General features: G+C 38.8%; 1 protein-coding gene across 1 annotated transcript in view; it reads left to right on the top strand.

Annotated features, from left to right (window-relative positions):
* Positions 1-23,174, top strand: part of ZFHX4 (zinc finger homeobox 4) — a 178,020-nt gene that overhangs the window by 113,956 nt on the left and 40,890 nt on the right. Inside the window, 8 exon segments of the mRNA XM_040085142.1 lie at positions 7,867-7,983; positions 14,164-14,297; positions 14,451-14,651; positions 16,827-16,944; positions 17,761-19,940; positions 19,943-21,628; positions 21,630-21,705; positions 21,708-23,159. Coding sequence (XP_039941076.1) covers positions 7,867-7,983; positions 14,164-14,297; positions 14,451-14,651; positions 16,827-16,944; positions 17,761-19,940; positions 19,943-21,628; positions 21,630-21,705; positions 21,708-23,159 — 5,964 coding nt within the window.

Genomic DNA, 23,174 nt, shown 5'->3' with positions numbered 1-23,174 from the left:
ACTTGGACATTCCACAAAATTTCATAATACTCAAGTTACTACACAAAAGTTTGTTCTTTGCATTTTCCAGATTGGGTCTCGAGAAAGCAAGGAAAGACAGTAACAAAAGGGGCTAAGAGACAGCAAGAAGGCAGGAATGTAATGCTGTTTTTTACTACTTTTACTTGTTTTGATAAGCAGACTTTTACCTTTTCCTCCTGTCAGAGGAGTTTGACCATGTGTCAGTATACTGTATTTTTAATAGTACAGCTCCAGCTGAGCCAGGAAATCCAGTTTTTGCAGAAGATTTTTTGGAGTAATTTGCAGTGGATGTCTTGGTGAAGATTCTTACAAATCACTCCAACACTGTGATCTGGGTTGGAGGAAAAGCTAGAATAGCACCTAGTTGTCTTTCTGAAAAAAAACCAAAACCCAAAGGACCACTTCATGTATACATATGTTAAAGAAGCCAAACTTAAAGTAATATTTGCAACAAGTAGGTTTGTAAAAAAAAATCCATGGATTGTCATATATGCTATAGACTACTTGTCAGGTAATTGTATAAAACAAACAAACCAACAAACCAACAAGCCCTCACCTCAATTCCCCAACTAATAATTCTGTAAAGATTATTTTTTAAAAATTCAGAAAGTAAATAATAAATAGATAAGCTACTTCTTCTTGTGACACGTAGCATCAAGAAAGAGAAATATTTAAACTGCAGGGCTGTAGTTAGCTACCTTACAAGACATAGTACAGGAATTTATTCAGGTCAGGAAAAGTATCCTTAAAAGTCGAAATAAAGCTGAAGTGATATTAATAAAACTGAACATAGAGATTGGCTATTAGAAGAAAATATTTGGAGGTACCTAGAAAAGCTAAGCAGGAATTGTTAAAGTATCTCAGAAACAGAAAGCCTGCCGGAGTCATTAGGTCTGCTAGACCACCAGAGGATAGTCATTCCAAAATGATCAGGAGATGGCAAAGAAAATAAATTCTTTTACTCTAGTATTCTCAAAAGACAAAGAAGAAATATATGCACTAACAGAATTCTTTACAGATAATTTCAGAGACATACTGTTAGCAAGCCAAAAAGAGGCGAATAATTCAGAAAGAAGGTCTAGGAGGTAAATGAAAAAGATTTTACAGTGTATTTCAGAGAAACCCCCAAACTGAGTCAATAATAAAACACATCATTTAAATGACATTTTAAATGAGTTCTTAATTAACATTGTGGTTGCTTTGTAAATAAACTCCAAAGGATTTTTCTGGTAACTGTGAATGGGAGACTCAATCTCACCACTTATATAATATATTGGAAACTCAGCTCATGTAAGAAAAAATGCAAGAAATTAGGGACAGTAAAAATGTTTGTGTATGAAGGGACATTGAACACACAGGTTGAACAGCAAAATGGAAAAAGTAAAGTGAAGTGAATGATACTGTGAAGATCCAGTATTTTTGCTTTTTTTCGCCCACTGGCTTGAAATGAACATCCAGGACACTGGTGAACATCATGAGGAAACCCTCCTTGACTTTCTGAGTTTAAGGTCAGACTTAGGTTCACCCACCTAACTTCCAGTGTTTAGCAGCAGTGTCCAGATGGAAAGTTTGCATTACAAACACTAAGATTCATTACAAAATCCTTCTGCAATCAGGAAGGAATTCACCTATGTAAAGTCAGTTGTGCCCCTAAGATATCTGTGTCTCCCTCCACAGAGAATAAACTTAGAGCGATGCCTGAAATTAGGCGGGGTATATCGAGCATATTGAATAAGAATTAACAATAGGGTTTAATTTGATTTTCTACATAACCTTGATGGAAATGTATTAGTCTTCAAGTCAGACAATGGTATGCTTTATGCTGATGGGGGAAGCAGCATTTTCTATGAACCATAATGGCAGCCAAAAGAAAAGTAACAGTCAGTTGGAAAAGTTAGACTAGTCTCAATATAGTTTCACGCTTCAATGCTTTTCTAGAGATGGCCAAGTAAGAAAAGTATCCCTTTCTGCATAATAAATGATTAACTGTACATCTCCAATCACATCTGGAAAGCATTTCTGAGTTTCATTCTGAATAGCTGACATTCTCTGTTAATGGTTTTGTCAGCATACGCTTCTTTTGCTTCTTGCAAAATATTGGATAAAATATTAATGTAGAAATAAAATAAAAACACAAACCTCAAATTTTCCTATTTTCTGGTAAATCGGTATGGCTCAGAATAGGTTTACCAACAATTCTTTTCCACCTTTGCACTATTATCAGAGTAAAACATTCTTCTTTTCCTGATTTGCTCTGAGACTGTGGGAGGGAGACTAGAAAGCAGACAATCCCAGGCAGCAGTGAGAGGGAGGGAGAGTTTGCACAGCAGCGGGACAGGAAAGGACACCCCACCCCTCCGAACTTCTGGGGAGAACATCCCTTTTCCAGCAGCTAGAAGTAGACTGCAGTTAAAAAAAAAATAAAAAGAAAAAATAATAATCTAGATTAGGAAATAATGAAGTGCTGGGCAGATTAGCTGGTGATAATGAACGTTTTCTGCCTTCAGAAGCTAAGAAGCAAAATAGAGTAGATGAGAGCTGCCTCCCTCCAGCAGCCAAAGGGGTGAGGCGGAGTGTGACAAGTGGGGAATACAGGCTGCTGGATAAAGTGGGCGTGATTTGTGACACTCTTTGGGAAGGAGCCACAAGGGCACACTCTGTCCAGCCAGCTTTGCAGTCAGCCTCCTCTGGCACAATGATACATTTCAATGAGAAGCATTAGGCTGCCGTAATAATTCAAATGATGGGCCACAGAACAAAATGATACAATTTGATAGTAACTGCCAGTTAGCACTTTCTGGTCAATATGATGATCATCACTTAATTATAGGCTTGTTTGTGGGAAGTTCGGCCTTCTAAGAGCTCTATTTCTGAATATAACACAGTGATTAGAAGCAGTTGTTAACGGGTTGGTGCCGTTGTTCAACCCAAGTCCCTAAAGGAGAAATTAGGAATCCTGTTTGAAGATGAAATGTGACCACTAGGGGATGCAGTCAAGATCCTGAATGAGTGAGGCATCCTGTTCCTCAGTCGTCCTCTGCAAGGCCAGCCAGAATATAGAACAAATACTTTCTGGAGTATTTGGGTGAATAAATGACAATGCAGGAGTCAGGAAGAGTTTATCAGCAAAGTAGTATAACTAGGATAACCCAGAAGTCAATTCACAAGCCCTACTTTTATTTAACCTCTTTTGCATAGTCTGCGGGTTTTTCTTCGTTTTCCTTTTCCATTGTTTCTCCTTTCCCTGCATTATTGGTTTTCTGTCCATCCCTCCAATCTGCACCCTACTGTTATCCTTTACTAGTGGTTACCTTCTCATCTGGACAGTTAATAAGATATTCACTCTACTAGTTGAGCCTGGGATACACCTCTGCTGAACACTTATGGGCACCTTAGTGCCCATTCAGTAAAAAAAACCCCCACAATTATTTTTTAAAATCTTTCCCTCATTACATTTTTATTTGCTTACTACTTTAGTTGATTGATTTATTTATTCTCCATCCATCTGGTCCTCAGCCACAAACACTTGCTTAATCTTGTTTTCTCTCTCATAACCACAATTACTCACCCACAACCAGTAGATGAACCTTATTTAGGAAATTACTTGCAATTTGGAGAAGGCAAAAGGGATACCAACAAGAACAACAACAACAACAAAATAATCCAGGACCAAAACAGGAACTACTGGCTGTTAATTGATATATCAATGATGTAGAAAACCCCAAATGAACCAAAATTCAACCCCTGAAAATAATATGTTTTTTTAAACAGACTAGAGAACAGACTCCCAGTGCTCCTCATCGTAGGGAAACTTCTCTGATAAAACACAGGGAAAAGCAATTGCCCTTGTGATTGTCACAAAGCATTTAAATTAAAGGTGAGAGAATTGTTTCAACTCATCCATGTCTTGTTTACTAATAATTATTTAATTTTAAAGAGTTTATAATTTTCTCCATTTGCTCCCTTGTTTGTGGTGTACGTATCTGTTTCTTAAATCACACCTCCATAAGTCAGGCTTTTCTGACCTGTGTATGAATATTTATCTTTTTTTTCTTCTTTTTTTTTCTTTTTTTTTCTTTTTTTTTTCCTGGTACCTGCTAATCAGCTTTGTCTGAGGCTTGGATTTTGCAATTGAAATCTTCACACATCTTGACTTCATTGGACTGAGGAAAATCACAAGGGTCTTACTTCATAAAATCAGGACAGAATTAGACCTGTGTGTAGATTAACATACTAAAGTATGTGACATAAAATATGGAATATGCAATATCAACTGATTAATGTTAGCTCTGGCACAAGAATTTTTAATTTTTTCCTTATTTCACAGTTTTAGTGCAGAATGCTGCTAACCTCATTTTTATGTTTAATTCTAAGTTGTGAGGCAGAAGGTTGATAATGGCTAAATTCAAGGCATCCAACATCAAAAGAAATTTTCAACAGTTGGACAAAATAAAAACAGGTGTGAATAAAATATCATATTGCAATAGTAAGTGTTATTAAAGCCATTAAAGTGCATTTGAATCAGGAACTCTATTCATTCTCAAAGATGACATTTGTAAATGTATATAGGCAGGACTCTTGTAAATTTAAAACAGAATGCTGGAACTTAACTCGAATCTGTAGCACAATCATACTGTGTTTTGTTGATACGTAATGATTCATAATTTTGTGTCTTTGAGCAGGGGCCATCCAGTTTTTATTTCTGCATGGTATTCTTATTGGTTGGCACGTGTAGTAGGAACAAAAATCTTGCTAAAAAAAAAACATTCTGGCATAGGAATGTAATGTCTTTGATAGCACACTTAGTTACATTTCCTCAATATCTGTTCTAGCAAAGGTTCTTCAGGTTTTTTTGTAATTTGCTAACTGCTTTTAAGTTAGAGCTGTTTTATTTTCATCTTGTCCCTTTGATATATGTCGTGACCGTGTGAGTCTTAGACAACCTTTCTGTAATTTTGAAGGAAAAGAGAAGTTGTATTATCATTTCTGTCTATGAAATTTACTTCTGAAGTGAATGCCATACATATTTCTGAAATGAATGCCAAATGTATTTTCTAGAAGGGAGTGCCATTGAAAGCCAAGGCAGGCAATTTATACCATGCATAATAATGATATTAATTTTTATGGTGTGTATAAGTTACATTTTGATTAGTTTTTTGCATGATTAAAAATTTGCAAAGCCTTTATGGCCCCCAGGAGCCTACCTGTAATAAACAGCTCTCACCTTCCAAACCATAAAACAGGTCTGCAGTACTTGAACATTACGGCTAATTGCCTTGCTACATCAAAGGGAGCACCGCAAGACTGAGAAAAATCACAGAAGGGGGGGGTGGGGACCGAGGGGCAGTTTCACCTCTAAAGGTTATGTGTTTGTGGCGTGGTGCAGCCCCGTAAAGTTACGGCCTCAGAACTGCTGTTTGCGATTAAGTTGATGGGGAAAGTCTATCCCGCAATCTCTCCCTGCTGCTGACACAGAGTCTTTGTTCACATTCAGATTTCTCAAACTGTTGCCAGGGTCAGGCTGAGGTCAGACACCACGATGATGTATAGGAGAACATGTCTGGGAATTTCTCTCACACTTAAAACACATACCAGAAAAACAGGAGAGCACCCTGCAAAAATTGTCTGATGAGACCCAGATGATACTGTAGCTTTTCTTTTAGTACCTTCATAATTTTCTTTCTCTTTGTCTGACACACACACAATGTTTTATTAATGTGTGCCACGATAGCCCTTACAATTTTATGTCCCCTCAAGATAAGGACACTCAGTAGCACTTTGACACTTCATTTTCCAGCCCAGGGGGATTGGGCCAGTAAATCTAGTAAAAGAAGCAATGCGTCCATTCCCAAGGATGAGTCGAAAGGGATTGCCATCGGCTCCGTGAGGCCATGGGGCCTGACACTGGATGCGAGGCTCCTGTGTGCGCGCTCAGCATTAACACAGCCCGAGCCAGGCATGATCACAGGCGCGCAGCATCCCGAGCCGCGCTCCCCGCCACCCTGACAACACAGCCCCGCTGCCAGCTGCGCCAGGGATACCCACCGTGTTTGATTAGCTATCAGTGTGGGAGGAGAGCGCTCACGCAGCATGAGGGGGCTTTCCATTTGCATGGATTTTTTTTTTTTTTTTAATATGCAATTATTTTTAAAAGGAGGGACCGTCTTTCTTCCTGTGTTGTTCCAGAAAGTGGACACACGTGTTTAGTCCTAAACCTATTGTATTTCCATGTCAATGCAAAACACATTGATCCTGTGGTCAGGATTTTTTGGGGATTGGGGGGGGCGGGTGCGGGGGGAAGGTTGGTTTCCAGAATTGCAGCTGTGTTTTTCTCTTCCGATTTGCAAAAGGTTTTGCAGAGAGTTGAGAATCGGATAGTTTTGCCACATCGATCTGAGAGCTGTTTGCCTAGGCATAGGGTTTCAGTGTATAGCTGGCAGTAAGGCAATAGGCAGCAATTTTTTTGTGCTCAGCTGCTACATATGACAGAGGATATTTCATTCGGCTGTCAGAATGTTATTAATAAAACATGGGGTGCGAAGAGGGCCACTATTTCCCCTTTCAATCACTATAGCATTTACAATGAAAATTTTATGCAGTGTGTAATTTTCAGTTAATGCTTGACACTTAAAATGTCGGTAGCTGCATTTTGTATGGTTCCTGAAGGGTTAATTGTATCATGTTCCCTGCATAAAAGCTCTGCTTATCAAAAGTGAATAGAAGAGTGTATGCAAATGTGTGTCTGTGACCTTTTGCCTTTCCAGGGTTAATTTATATGGTCATTAAAGATTTTATGAAATCGAGCGGCCTGGTGCTTCGAATCCCATTTTACCTTCACCTAATTGATATAATTCCTACCTGAACAGAGAAATATGATTTTTATTTTTGTGTGTGTGCATGTGTGTGCTGCAATGAAAACAGCATGCTGTGCTGTAGGGAGTTGCAAGTCTGGTTATCTGGCATTACTCAGATTGCTAAAAATTCATTAAAATGTGACATCAGCACAGTGAGAGACAAATGATCACAGGATGAAAAGGAACAGTGGGCCTTTCACGGATTAGTGCTACACAGCCCCAGCATAGAAGCTAACTGCATAAACAGATTAATCCACCAGTAGCAGCATAGCTGAGATTTACCGAATAATTAAATGGGCTTGAGTTACTGTGAAGATTTCCATGTAATCTAGCTGGTGTGAACACGTAAGTGAGGTGTGGGTAATGCTGCTTCCTCAGAAGCCATACACCAAGTTGCATCATTTATCCTGAATGGCTCCCCCTGGAGACAAAATTTGAGACTTCTCCCGCAAAGCCAGAGGTTTATATTTAATACAGTACCTAATACCTAATACTTACTTACTGCAATTAGCGGGATACTGCTGCACTAATAGGATTTATATTTGAGTTCTCCCTTTTTTTTTTTTTTTTTTTTTTTTTTTTTTTTTTTTTTTTTTTGGCTCCAAGATGCATTTTTACATGTGCCTGCTTTTGTTCCAGCCTATTGGGGGGGTGTGTGTGTATGCGTGTGTGTGCATGCATGTGCATGTATTTCAACACAAATCATTTCTAGCCAAAGAATATGAAATGACAGGCTTTAAATCTGTCACACTGGGGGAAAGCAGATACTCTTGTAAAGACACAGTCAGATCTTGAAATATTGCAAATTATTTAGAATTAATATCCAACCTCTTTAAAGCACTGTTCTTTCGCTTGTCTTCCCCCTGACCCTTCTTCCCCCTATTTTGCCACCCTCTGTTAGTGCTGTTATTATTTCAGGACATTTTTTTTTAACTGCTGTTAACTGGTCACTGAGTTCCTTTCCTAAGATCTTTTCTGTGTTTGTCTGCAGAAGAACAAGGTGAAGACACAGAAGGGTCTGCTAAAAGTACATCAGTGGCTGTGGCTGATGATAAAGAATCAAGTGAGAAAGACAATAGTGAAAGCAAAAAATCTAGCAAAGACTCTGGTAAGATGCTAGAATTTTGTTATCCCCCTTTTTTAACTTATGAAATGCTCTTTCATTTTAAACTGTCTGGACATTCCCACTACTATTCATTGCATGTGCATTTTGCATGTGATTTCTATCAGTAGCCTCCCATTGACCTATTTTTAATCATAACCATCTGACAGGATAGATGCGGATAAGTTGAAGAATATTACAGGACGACCAGTGAGATTATTTTTTAATCAAATCAGTTTGTGTGCTTGTAATTTTTTAAGCGCCTTTCATTAATCTTTGCTGTACTTGTGATTCCTCTGATGGCATATTAATTTTTCATAAGCATAGGATTAGGTACCACTTGAATTTTTTCTTCAATCAGGTTTTGCCCCCCTTTTAACCCAAAGAATGTGAGGGTTTTTGTTATTATTTTTTGCTCTTGCTCACAGATTAGTTACTCCCAAGAATCTGGCCTCTTCCTGGGCATTTATTTGAGGTATTTACAAAAAAACACACAAAATCCAGTGAAAAAGTTTACAGATGATTCAGCCTAAGAAAGAGGAAATATCATTGAAAACGGATTATGGGTTGGGTAATTTTGATCTCCTGGAATAGACAAAGCCCAGTAATGAAAGCTACTGTCTTTGAAAACAAAACCTCTATGTCATGACATTTACTTGTGCACAAACAAACCTAGGGCCAGCATCTGGTGTAGATACCCAAGGCTTTTTCTGTGTTTGATTTGGCAAATATGTGACTTCACCCATGCTTTTTATGTATGAGATGGAAATCTATGGTCACAATGAATATTACATTGGCTACTTTTGCCGCACGCTATACCTAGTTACATTATGTTGGATTCACTGAAGCAGAAGTGCTGAAACAGGTTGAAGCCTATTAGTTTCAGGTAGTCATATATCTTTTCCTTGTACGCTGATGACAGCAGCATACAAAGGAGGTTGTGTTGTCCATAAAGACATATAGTTGTAGAAAAAATACCGCTTTACATCTGAATTTCTTTACACCCAAATTCACCCATACTGCAGTTTGCTGCATTATTAAACATTTTCGAATTTATTTCCAAAAAATTTCTGTGCCAAGTCAATTCAGAAGACTGACTTAGAGATTAAAGCTTCCTTTAAGTTTTTTTGTTGATGGGCTAAGGTCAGCACCCATCACAGTTTACAGCCTCGACTGCTCTTCAGTTGCTTTATTTTTTGAGCTCAAGAGACTGAGGCAAGGCCGATGATGACAAGGATGATGTTGAGCAAGAAGCTGTGTTGTGGTTTAAAATATCTGTTCCCCTTGTCTGGCTCTCTGACTTGGTCAAAACTGTCTGCAGTGCAGTAAATCCATGCTCCCAGGCTGATGCAGGTCCTCCTATGCAGTCTCCTCGGGGGATGGCCCGGACACTCCCCAGGAGAGGGGCGACGGCCACTACAGCCTGCATTTCCTACCATATGGTTTGCCTAGGAGACAGTATGAACCACGTCAGGGAATTTAGCAGCACTCTCGTTTTCTTAGGCTGGTCCATTAATAGTTGTTTAGGAAAGAATACAGTATTAAAGCTCCAGGGGGAAAAAAAAAATCTAGAAAAAAAATACTGAAGGGGAATTCTCAAAATTCCATCAGGATTAGCCACTCATAAGGGCCAAGTTTAATTAGGACAAACCTATATCCAGATGCCTACTGGGTGCACTGCAAAAAACCAGCATAATTGTTCTGCATTCCCGTGTCAGCAATTACACAAATAACTTTGCAGTAAGATTCATATAAAAACAAGGGCTGAAATACATGATTGCCTTTGTGCTTTGCAGAAAATAGTTTGTACTGAAAAATCCGAAATCTTTTAGAAACTTTTATTTTCCGAATCTAAATTAACTCTGCATATGTAACATTCCCACCATCATCTTAATTTTCACTCAGCTGACAAGTATTTCTAATGACTGCATAACTGCTTCTGTATAATTGAATGTTAATTTGGGCTTTCTCATGAATTGAATGTTGCAAGTCTTGCCAAAGAAATCTCAGGAAAACCAATAAATTAATCACAATACTAACAAGTTAGACAGGAAAGTGGTGTGACCCTTCTTTAGCATAGAATCTATTAGACAAGAAAGGATTAACAGGTATTTAGTAACAGTGTGTTTGTGTAAGCTGTTGTGCTGCGTTTCTTACCTTATCTCAAGGAGGAGAGCTTTCAAGATGAGACTTGGCAATATGCAAGTTATATTTGTTGAATATTCATCTCGAATAGAAAAGCCTACTAATGCCTCATTTATATTGTCATTTAAATCTAGTGCCACTTTAGATTAATTATAATCCAAATTACAGCTCTATGCAGTGCAAGAATTAATATGGAATTTATCCAGATTAATACATTTGCATTGAAAATGTAATATGTCTCTGCCATGGCTAAGGGGAGCACTTTTTAATAAGGTAGTAAACATGAGGAAGGATGGAAATTAACCTTCATTATTGCAATGAAAATTATCCTTTCATTCTACTCTAATTAGAAAGAATACCAGTAATTATAATTTTAGAATTATTTTGAGTCTGAAGAACATCATCTGATGTGTCAGAAGTCTTAAATTATGCAATCTTTATCAAATACAAAGATTCATAAATAAGAAAATAGTGGCTTTATCATGGCTTTTCTAGGATTATTTCTCACTAGTATATGTACTTTATTAATGTTCTCCTTTTTATTAATCACACAAACATTTTTATTTTTATTTTTATTTTGGGGCTTCAAAATATATTATGAAGGTGATGACATCTGAATTGCAGTGAATTGTGTCACTTTTATATTAGCAATCCTACACAAGTTAAATAATTCTGTTACTGACAGGCAATCATTGCCTAGTCTATTTCATGGCACTTATTTATAATTAAACTTACTTTTTGAGCTAAATGTATTGAAATTGCATTATTCATCTAAAATAAGGTGCATATTTTATATTATAAAAAGAATTTCGGTTGTGTTTCACAGTTGCAAAAAAACCCCAAACAAAACACTACAAGTAATGCATCTCAAGAATAAAAAGTGAGTATTTAAAACATGTAGCAACTGGACTTAGTCTTTTCCTACAACTGCCTTGTAAGAATGGCATGGCAGTGGAACATGTAGCTATGAAAATAGTGCACACAGTATGTTGAAGACCATGAGATTTTCTCTTTTCTTTCCCTCCTCCTTCTGTAACCCCTTCTATAAGATCATAGGTGTTGACAGTTTTTCTACCAAAGCTTTCTAAGACAGAAAATTCAACATGGAAAGCAGAACATTGATACAGCGAGGCAAGGGACTGAGTGGTTGATGGTAGCTGGACCCTTGGATAAAAGGTTGAGCTGGTTTTGGCATGTTCACTGTGGCTCGGGGACTCTGGTCTTCTCCATATGCAGGGGCGAGTGACTCCCCTATGCCCGAGGGCAAAATCAACCACCCTTTTTCTTTTATTTAAAGCTCACCATAAGTCCCGGACTCAGTTACATTACCATTGGCCAGATGCAACTTCAGTCATATAAGAAGTAACAGTGCTTGAGGTTGAATGAATCCAGAGCCAAACGACAACAAAAACAACAAAGCCTCTGTAAACTTTGACAGTTTATATAAATATCATAGTAAACATTGTAAAAGGCTGTGCTTTGTTATGCATTTATTGACCCCGCCACAGTGTTTTATAACTCTACTGTTTTATTATATTAACCACAAAAGAAATTTAACCAACCCCCCCCGCCTTGTTTTTATAGAAACAAGAACTATGTGTTTCATGATTATTATAGGCCCTTTGAAGTAATTAAGTTATTCCATCCTGTGGTGGAAGATGATGTGTAATATTAACCTTGTGTGTGCCCAGGCGCACACAGAGTGCACTTCAAGATAAATTTCACTAGCAGTTAAATATCACTGCCAGAACACAGTAAGATGCATTTCCACAAGTAAATTTTGAAGGAGAATTTGGGTTGTAATTTCTGTAACAACAGAAATTTCTGAAACAACAGTTGAGAACAATCTAGTGTGATGAGGGGAAGAGAAGGTGGAATTTTTTCATTTTGTTTTTTTAAATTCATCTTCCGGCGTATCAATATCCATGTACATCAACTGAGAATCTGGCCCATTTCTTTTTAAAAAGGATGTTTAAAAAGTGACGTATTGTAAGGTAAGAAACAGTAGAGTTGTTTTTGACGGTTGGAAATGAAAACAGGTTAATAATTTGAATCTGTCCTTCTAATGCCCAAGAAGCAACCTTTGTTTCTTAATATAGTATGTCACTTATTTATTTCCCGTAATTCTCACAGTTAAGATACTTAAATAATATGTAAATACAGATGGGCCAGGGAGTACTGTATTAATAGTCATAAAGCAAAGTGAGTAATAAAATGGTGCTTTATGTGATTTCATCACTTAGATTTTGCCTTTAAGCATAGGTAGTCCTTTGGGTTGTTGGTCCAGCAGTGACTGAGCAGTCTAAAAGATGCCTCCGAGATCTGTTCCTGAGAGTGCAAAAATTCAGGGGGCTCCAAACAGGGACTTGTTCAGATGATAAACAAATGATGATTAATTGATCATTATAAATAGGAAAATACAGCAGGAATAAGCTTTAATTTGAGTGTGAACATGCAAAAATTACTAGCCTAAATTGCTCCAAAAGAAATAATTAACAACTTAGGAGTGAAAGTTAATGTGTGCGGAAATCACCATTAAGGCGTAAGTCATAAAATATGCTTTATTTATTTTTTTTTTAAAGTGCTCTTCAGAAAATGTCCCTGTATGATTCAGTTTTCAATTAGCTCTTATTTTCCCATGAGGATTTGGTATTTACCTTGAAAACTGTTCTCTTATTTTGCTTCTCTTTAATGTTGTCTTTGTAAGATCAAATATTGCACAAAGCCTATATGAAAATAATAAAAAGTTCTGAATTTTGTGGGTTTTTTGTTCTTGTTTACTTTGTTGCCAAAATGTCCATGACCTTTTTTTTAAATTAATCCTAGGTTATTGTGCAATGAGGTGCAATTTGTTCATTTATATGAACCTTATGTGGATTGAAAAAAATCAAGATAAATCTTCATGCACAGCATACAATCAGATTACCCCTGGACTATATATTTACGTTGGGTCTGATAGCAATCAATGGTTTAGCTTCATTGCATTTCAAGATGTATTTGCACCCAGTGTCCAGTGATAGTGTCCTCACCCTGGAAATAATTTAGTTGCAAATTGACTGGAAGATGGTGAAAATTGAAAGTTAAAATTAGAAATACTCATAATAAACAGCAGAAAAAAGGTCAGATGATGCCGCACTATGATGAGATTGGAATGGTTGGTAAATGAGGTTTTGTGTTTGTCGTGAGATGTATGTGACATGCCTACCCAATGCTCTTGTAATATCCAGCCTAGCAGGAGAGATTATCTGGCAAATTGACGCTGGAAAGAATTTTCTGATGGACTGGGAAATTAGAATTGCACTCTTTTCTTTGATGTGTGCAAGACTGGGCCACATTACACAGCCAGCTCAGGCATAATATTAAATATAGTATTTAATACTTAATAGTACAGCTATCTATAGAAAACAATTATATTCTGGTTTTGATCACAAATGCCAGACTATAAAAATTCACAGTGTAAACATCTAAAGCAATCCCAAAAGACTGATCTTTGTATATAATTAATATTAAGTTAGCTCTGAAATCCTATTCTCCACAGTATTTCTTTTAAAGGCTCGCTATATTTAGCTTCAGAATAGTAACCAGGCAGGAGTTATCAAAACAGCACCATAATCATATTGCTCAGACAATTTAGAAAAGAGAGAGGGTAATTAAACAGCAGCAAATTAATTATTTCAGAAAACAGGCTTTTTTAAGCAAAAGCTGATTTGTTTTAATGTAATACACAAATTCATACTGAGCTGCTAAAGAAAGAACATTATTGATTAATCTTTAAAGGCAACCTAGGGTTATCTAAACAGTAGAGAGGAGTCCATTTTTAAATGTATTTATAGAGTATCAAGGATAAAAGTGTATTTTCACCTATGTGCTTATCAGACTTGTTTTATTCAACTTTATTTTTTCTCAGTGTTTAAAAAACAAGCAAGCAAACAAAAAAAAGACCCTCAAAGACAATACAGACCTTTGAAGTCAGAGCCTCTTTGTAAACCAGGATATTTTTAAGTTTAAAATGTGTTCTCAAAAATTATGTTTTCAAAACAGGAATAGTCACGCCAGAGAAGGAACCAAAAGTGAACACTGTTGTAGGGGCACAACAGCTTCTTCTGGCAAAAGAAGAGGATGGTGCAGCTAAAAAATCAAAGCCTCCAGAGGACAATAAATTTTGTCATGATCAGGTAAAAGGAAATGTAACAATTTAATTGCATTCTAGAACTCTTTTTCAAATAACTCAAGAATGAAACAGAGATGATATGCTGTTAAAATAGCTGTATCAGCAAGTTATAAAAAGCACATTGACTAATAGCCTGCATCTTGATTTTTTTTTTCAGTTCTATCAATGTCCTTATTGTAACTACAATGGTAGGGACCCAAATCGTATCCAGATGCATGTCCTGTCACAGCATTCAATGCAACCTGTTATCTGCTGCCCCCTCTGCCAAGACGTCCTCAGCAACAAAATGCATCTCCAGCTTCATTTGACCCATCTGCACAGTGTGTCCCCTGACTGTGTGGAGAAACTCCTCATGACAGTAAGTGCTCCAAATACTGATGCACATGCTCCACAAATATACTTGGACCTTGTGGGCAATATATTTGTTCTGAAATAGCATTCAGGTAGCCTGAGGAGGGGAGTGGGTCAAGACTCTTAGGTTCTCTTTTAATCTCATCCAGTGACTGCTGTCCCTTGGGAAAGTGGCTGAAGGTGGATTTCACAGATGCAAAAAGCCTGTAATTCCTCACTGTTAAAGCGAAAAGTTAAGTCAGTTCATGTCTCTAAGTGCATTCCTGAAAATTTGGCCTAATAATATCCAGGTCTGAGAAGTATTGTGACTTCTGTTTGTAATGTAATAGGAACTCCCTGAAGAATGTAGTTCCCAAACGTAGAAGTATTCCTGTGTATACCTTTACTGTACATTACATTACGTGAAATTCACTGTAAAATAGCAGTTGAAACATCCATTCAAAGCAACGTCAGTAAAAACACAATCAGATCTCGTATGTATTTGTTATTACAGCATAAATTCAGTTAGAAAACAGACCTCCTAAGACAAAATTGTTCTGGTTGTCTTGCCTTCTTAGACAGACTTGGAAATCTCAGTGATCCAACTCCTTAAGTATTTACTTCTGCATCCACAGATGACTCCTTCATTTATATGGGTGCGGTTGTAGATCTACCACCTCATCCCCAACTAAAGTGGCAAAAGTATTAGAAATAATTGAGATCTCTTGACTAAAGGCCTAGAGTTCATTGTGTTTAGAGCAGATGAGCAAATACACACTTGGGGGACTTCTTTTCTTTTCCTTGGTTTTTTACTAATTATTGTTCTGACATACCATGTAATTTTGGCCCACTGGAAGGAAAATGCAGTAGAAATTTAACTTCCATTAATCCTTTCAGGAAAATGGAAAAATATGGAAAATTTCCCCCTCCATATTGAGCAGCACTAGCTTTCTTCTCAAATTCTTCATGATTCCCTCTATGCTGATAATGAAGCAACTTTGAAATCTTTCTTCATCAGGTGCTGGGGAGTTGTCCCAATGTTTCTGAGAGGGGAAAATCCCCTGATGTTTTCCAGAGAAAAGATTGTAAAACATAACCTTCATAATTGAAATTGTCATCATTGCTAACATTAATATGCTCTCTCCATGCCTGAAGCTTCTGACAACAAAATAAATACTATTTATAGAAATTTTTTCTTCTCTGGGACATTTACAGTTCTCTACATAATTTTTTAAAAGACCTCCCAAGTAAACTCAATGTCATTAGTCCTATGAGAGGATGCTATTAATGCCGTGTTTAAATCACAAATGTACTAAACCCAGGTGGGTTTTTTTAAAGAATATTTTTCCAAGAGGCAATTTGTGTGTGTATATATACATACATAAATATATATATGTAATTCTTATGTATCCAGTGTTAGAGGAACAAAAGATATTTCTACTCATACCTCATAATGAATGAATCCCACACCACTACAGCTTCCATTATTTACTTACAACTCAAAAATCTCTTCTGTGGATAATCTTTTTACCTCTGTATGAAGGAAGTCCTAGCCTTCAACTGTTAGAGAAGAGGAGCTGCAGCACAGTCTGGACTGATTTACCCAAGGTTCTTTAGACAGAATCTGGCAGTGCAGGAGCTTGAACTCAAACTTGCTAAGTCTTAATAGGACAGTCCTGTATTTCTGATATGAATTTGTTTTGAAGATCAAAGAAAAATAAAAACATGAAATGTTGAGCAAGTTGATATTCATATCAACTTAGCTAAACTGAGTACTACCAGACTAAGAGTACATCTTTCAAAGAAAAGTGGGAATACCCTCAGTGAAAGACTTACTGGTGTCCATATCTCAACATGATCTCTGTCTTCGGAGGATATCCTAGGAGAATTCCCCTGATAAATCCAATGGCCCTGGAAAAGTCAGCAAAACCTTTGTGGTGATACTGAGACCAGTGAAATATTGAATATATGTACTTCTATAGCATCGCCTTTATGTGGATTATTTTGAGTTGATTCTCCACCAAGGGATACATGATGCTCTGGATTGTGATCTGTCAGAAACCATAATTAAGGACTGAATCAGGATCTTAATTTCTGGCAGTCATCCAGATATGGTGGAACTTTTGAGTTACAATTTCATAGTTGTATAGTATTAAATAGTGGGGCTTTTTCTGTAATAATACCATATTCTTGGTTTTCAAAGGTTCCTGTACCAGATGTCATGATGCCCAATAGTATGCTATTGCCAGCAGCTGCTTCAGAGAAATCTGAACGTGACACACCTGCAACCATTACAGCTGAGGGATCTGGGAAATATCCAGGTATGCAAGAAAAAGCCAGACATGTAAAAGATAGGTATGGGCAATTTAGAAATAAAACTACTTATTACTTAGTAAAGGGGATCTTTTTCTGGCTTGCTTATAGCCAGGGATAAAAGATAAGTGTGGCAAGGGATCTGAATTTGGCTGAGCTAGTAGAATGCACATGTATGCCAGACTCTTTGCTTTTGGTGGAGGGAAAATCAAACAACAGTGCTTAGCCACTTTGAGGGCAAGATCCTCCTATTTTAACCAGCAAATAAGACCCAGTTCCAGAAGACAGTTGCACTTTCACCATCAATTGGGAGTGTTAGGTAAGTGATTTTGTCTTCATTTCCAATAGCAAGTTTCTAATCATGGACGCTTTATCGTGCATTGGGAAATTTTGCTAGTTGCCACGGCATGCTTCTCCCTCTCTTCTCAGACCACTATCATCCTCTTTCTAATCAGCTATCCTAACTATATTCCCCATTTTTCTACTCTTTCCCCCTTTCCTGCTCTTTATTTCCTTTTCTTGTTTGATGCTCCCATTGTACTAATAAACTCCTACCTTCTGGCAAAGAAAAGTCCTATGCCACTGTTTGGCCAGGTGCTGCTGCCAATCTGATCATTGTGTATGGGATTTTTCCCTTTCTTTAAACTCCTGTTTGTCCTGCCTGCTTTATTTTCTGGGACAAGGATAGGTGGTTATATTTTGCTAAGCTAACACATGGCATACTAGGTGCCTTTTTTGATTTTTGATGAAAAAATAAATTTAAATGAATACTGTGTGCTTTCTCTTCTACTTGTGTAAAGGACACTTCACTTTCTTTAAACTAGGTGAAAGTCCTGTGGATGAGAAAAGTACCCCTGGGATCGATGAATCAAAAACTGGAATGGAAGTTAAGACTGAAGAACAGAAGCCGCCTAAGGAATCTACTGAAACACCAGATTGGAATAAGAGCAGCAGTAAAGATACGAAGACCACTGACTCTATGACAGACCAGCTAAATGAGCAGCAGAAGAAGCAGCAGCTCTCTGTTTCTGACCGCCATGTCTATAAGTACCGTTGTAACCATTGTAGCTTGGCTTTTAAGACTATGCAGAAGCTTCAGATACATTCCCAGTACCATGCTATTCGGGCAGCTACCATGTGTAGCCTTTGCCAACGTAGCTTCCGTACATTCCAGGCTTTAAAAAAACACTTGGAAGCAGGCCACCCTGAACTCAATGAAGCTGAACTTCAGCAGCTGTGTGCATCTTTACCTGTCAATGGTGAACTGTGGACAGAAGGTGAAAGTATGGCACAAGACGATCATGCACTAGAACAGGAAATAGAAAGAGATTATGAGATGGACCAGGAAGGTAAAGCAAGTCCCGTAGGAAGTGATAGTAGCTCTATTCCAGATGATATGGGCTCGGAACCAAAGCGGACCTTACCTTTTAGAAAAGGGCCAAATTTTACTATGGAAAAATTTCTAGATCCATCTCGCCCATATAAGTGTACAGTGTGTAAAGAGTCTTTCACACAGAAGAACATTCTCTTGGTCCACTATAACTCAGTGTCCCATCTGCATAAACTTAAAAAGGTTTTGCAGGAAGCATCAAGTCCTGTCCCTCAAGAAACCAACAGCAGCACTGACAACAAACCCTACAAGTGCAGCATTTGTAATGTTGCATATAGCCAAAGTTCTACATTGGAAATCCATATGAGATCTGTGCTTCATCAGACAAAGGCAAGGGCTGCAAAACTAGAACCAAGTGGTAATATAAGTAGTGGAAGTAGTGTAGCAGGGAATGTTAATAGCCCCAGCCAAGGAATGCTAGAATCTTTGAGTTTACCAGCAGTTAACAGCAAAGAAACACATTTAGATGCCAAAGAATTAAATAAAAAGCAAGCTTCTGAATTAATTTCTGCTCAGCCTACACATCACCCACCCCAGTCACCAGCACAACTTCAAATGCAACTACAGCACGAACTGCAACAACAAGCTGCGTTCTTTCAACCGCAGTTTCTAAATCCAGCTTTTTTGCCTCACTTTCCAATGACCCCAGAAGCGCTGCTCCAATTTCAACAGCCTCAGTTCCTTTTCCCATTCTATATACCTGGTACAGAATTTAGCTTAAGCCCAGATCTGGGTTTGCCTGGTTCTGCCACGTTTGGTATGCCTGGAATGGCTGGTATGACAGGATCACTGCTTGAAGATTTGAAGCAGCAGATACAAACTCAGCACCATGTTGGCCAAACCCAGCTACAGATACTGCAGCAACAGGCACAACAGTATCAGTCCACCCAACCCCAACTTCAGTCCCAAAAGCAGCAGCAGCAAAGTAGTAAGCTGATGAAAGCAGAGCAGAATACCTTAGTAAGTACAGACTGCCAGCTGATAAAGGATATGCCATCATATAAGGAGTCAGAAGAAATTTCTGAAAAACACGAGAAGCCAAAGCAAGAATTTACTAACGAGAATGAAGGACTAAAAGAAAACAAAGATATGAAGAAGCCAAAATCCTCAGAACCAGCCATCCCACCTCCTAGAATAGCTTCTGGAGCAAGGGGGAATGCAGCCAAGGCTTTGTTGGAGAACTTTGGGTTTGAGTTAGTTATCCAGTACAATGAGAACAGACAAAAGGTACAGAAAAAAAGCAAGACTGGGGATGGTGAAAACACAGACAAATTGGAGTGTGGAACCTGCAGTAAGCTTTTTTCCAACATTCTTATTTTGAAGAGTCATCAAGAACACGTGCATGGACATTTTTTTCCATACGGAGCATTAGAAAAATTTGCCCGACAGTACAGGGAGGCATATGACAAACTTTATCCCATTTCTCCATCTTCTCCAGAAACGCCACCGCCTCCGCCACCACCTCCTCCACCACCACCTCCACCTCCTCCTCCAACTCCTTCTCAGCCTTCTTCAGCTGGAGCTGGAAAAATTCAAAACACAACTTCCACACCTTTGCAGGCTCCACCACCCACGCCTCCACCACCGCCTCCTCCACCACCACCTCCACCTCCTCACCACCACCACCACCACCACCCCCACCTCAAGTCCAGCTTCCTGTTTCACTTGATCTCCCACTTTTCCCTCCAATTATGATGCAGCCAGTGCAACATCCTGCACTGCCTCCTCAGCTTGCCCTCCAGCTGCCGCCAATGGATACTTTATCTGCTGATCTTACCCAGCTTTGCCAGCAGCAGCTGGGATTAGATCCCAATTTCCTGCGGCACTCTCAGTTCAAGCGTCCGCGTACAAGAATCACAGATGACCAGTTAAAAATCTTGCGTGCTTATTTTGATATTAACAATTCTCCAAGTGAAGAACAGATCCAAGAAATGGCTGAGAAATCTGGTCTTTCACAGAAAGTTATCAAGCACTGGTTTCGAAATACTCTGTTTAAAGAACGACAGAGAAATAAGGATTCTCCATATAATTTCAGCAATCCTCCTATAACAGTATTGGAAGATATCAGAATAGATCCTCAACCTTCAGCTGTAGAACCCTACAAGTCTGATGCATCTTTCAGCAAGAGGTCATCCAGGACTCGGTTTACTGACTACCAGCTTCGTGTCCTCCAAGACTTCTTTGACACAAATGCTTATCCAAAGGATGATGAAATTGAACAGCTTTCAACTGTACTTAACCTACCTACTCGAGTTATTGTCGTATGGTTCCAAAATGCACGACAAAAAGCTCGCAAAAGTTACGAGAATCAAGCTGAAACTAAAGACAATGAGAAAAGGGAACTGACGAATGAGCGTTACATCCGAACCAGTAACATGCAGTATCAGTGCAAAAAGTGCAGTGTGGTTTTTCCCAGGATCTTTGATTTAATTACACACCAGAAAAAGCAGTGTTATAAAGACGAAGATGATGATGCTCAAGATGAAAGCCAAACTGAAGACTCTATGGATGCCTCTGATCAAACAGTGTATAAGAACTGTACAGTTTCTGGCCAAAATGACTCGTCAAAGAGCTTGACAGTCACTGCAGCAGGCTCTGGCTCTGGTTCTAGTACTCCTTTGATTCCATCGCCCAAACCAGAACCTGAGAAGGCTTCTCCTAAACCAGAGTCCACAGAAAAACCAAAACAAAATGAAACCACCTCTAAGCAATCAGATACAACTTCCCAAAGCGCCAAACCAGTACAGTCTACTCCAGTAACATCTTCTGACCCTCAGTCCTCAGCTTCTCAACCACCGCAACAAAAGCAATCCCAGATTGTAGGGAGACCTCCTTCTGCATCCCAAAACACACCTGTTCCTTCCAGTCCTTTGCCAATTTCAATGACTTCTCTACAGAACAGTCTACCTCCTCAGTTATTACAGTATCAGTGTGATCAGTGTACAGTTGCCTTTCCAACTCTAGAACTTTGGCAAGAGCACCAGCACATGCATTTCCTAGCAGCCCAAAACCAATTTCTTCACTCACAGTTTTTAGAAAGACCAATGGATATGCCCTACATGATATTTGACCCAAATAATCCTTTGATGACTGGACAGTTACTTAACAGTTCTCTTGCTCAGATACCACCACAAACTGGCTCATCACATACAGCACACCCTGCTACAGTTTCTGGTTCCCTGAAACGGAAACTAGATGATAAAGAAGACAATAACTGTAGTGAGAAGGAGGGAGGAAACAGTGGAGAAGATCAACATCGTGATAAGCGTTTAAGAACTACAATTACTCCAGAGCAGCTGGAAAATACTCTACGAAAAGTACCTGCTGGATTCCATCCCACCAGAAAGATGTCTAGATCATATTGCACGTGAAGTGGGACTGAAAAGAGAGTGGTACAAGTCTGGTTTCAGAACACGAGAGCCCGAGAAAGAAGGGACCAATTCCGTGCAGTTGGTCCAGCCCAGTCCCATAAAAGATGTCCCTTTTGTCGAGCTCTGTTTAAAGCAAAATCCGCTTTAGAAAGTCACATCCGCTCTCGACATTGGAATGAAGGAAAACAGGCTGGCTATAGTTTGCCTCCGAGTCCTTTGATATCAAATGAAGATGGAGGAGAAAGTCCACAAAAGTACATATTTTTTGATTACCCATCACTGTCATTAGCAAAAACGGAATTATCAAGCGAAAATGAATTAGCCTCCACTGTATCAACCCCTGTTAGCAAAACTGCAGAAATGTCACCGAAGAACCTTTTAAGTCCTTCTTCTTTTAAAGCAGAGTCTAGTGAGGATATAGAAAATTTGAATGCCCCTCCTGCTGACTCTGGATATGATCAAAACAAGACTGACTTTGATGAGACTTCATCAATTAATACAGCAATTAGTGACGCCACAACAGGGGATGAGGGGAACAATGAAATGGAAAGCACAACTGGCAGTTCAGGGGATGCAAAACCTGCATCACCCCCCAAAGAACCAAAACCGCTTGTGAATGACACACTACCAAAAGCAGCAACTACACCTACAAATGAGAATACTGATGATAAATTTCTCTTTTCCCTAACAAGCCCTTCAATACACTTCAATGAGAAAGATGGCGACCATGACCAAAGTTACTACATTACTGATGACCCTGATGATAATGCCGATCGCAGTGAAACTTCAAGCATAGCTGATCCAAGTTCACCTAACCCATTTGGAGCTAGCAATCCGTTTAAATCCAAAAACAGTGATCGGCCAGGCCACAAACGTTTCCGAACACAAATGAGTAACCTTCAGCTTAAAGTTCTCAAGGCTTGCTTTAGTGACTACCGGACTCCAACCATGCAGGAATGTGAAATGCTAGGGAATGAGATTGGTCTGCCCAAACGTGTGGTTCAGGTCTGGTTTCAGAATGCCCGGGCTAAAGAAAAGAAATTCAAAATTAACATAGGGAAGCCATTCATGATAAATCAGACTGGACCTGATGGGACAAAGCCAGAATGTTCTCTATGTGGTGTGAAATATTCTGCACGTTTGTCCATAAGAGATCATATCTTTTCCAAACAGCATATTACAAAAGTGAGAGAAACTGTGGGAAGTCAGCTAGACCGAGAGAAAGATTATTTAGCTCCTACAACGGTTAGACAGCTGATGGCACAGCAAGAATTGGATCGCATAAAGAAGGCTACTGATGTGCTAGGGTTAACCGTACAGCAGCCAGGCATGATGGACAGCAGTTCTCTTCATGGTATCAGTTTGCCAGCAGCTTATCCAGGACTCCCTGGCCTTCCTCCTGTTCTTCTGCCTGGAATGAATGGTCCATCCTCCTTACCTGGATTTCCACAAAGTTCAAACAGTAAGTCTATAAGGG

The sequence above is a fragment of the Hirundo rustica genome, chromosome 1 (genome assembly GCF_015227805.2).
Source record: "Hirundo rustica isolate bHirRus1 chromosome 1, bHirRus1.pri.v3, whole genome shotgun sequence".
In the NCBI taxonomy this organism is placed as follows: domain Eukaryota; kingdom Metazoa; phylum Chordata; class Aves; order Passeriformes; family Hirundinidae; genus Hirundo; species Hirundo rustica.
Note: the sequence above shows the minus strand (reverse complement) of the source record. Positions and strands in the feature narration are given on the sequence as shown.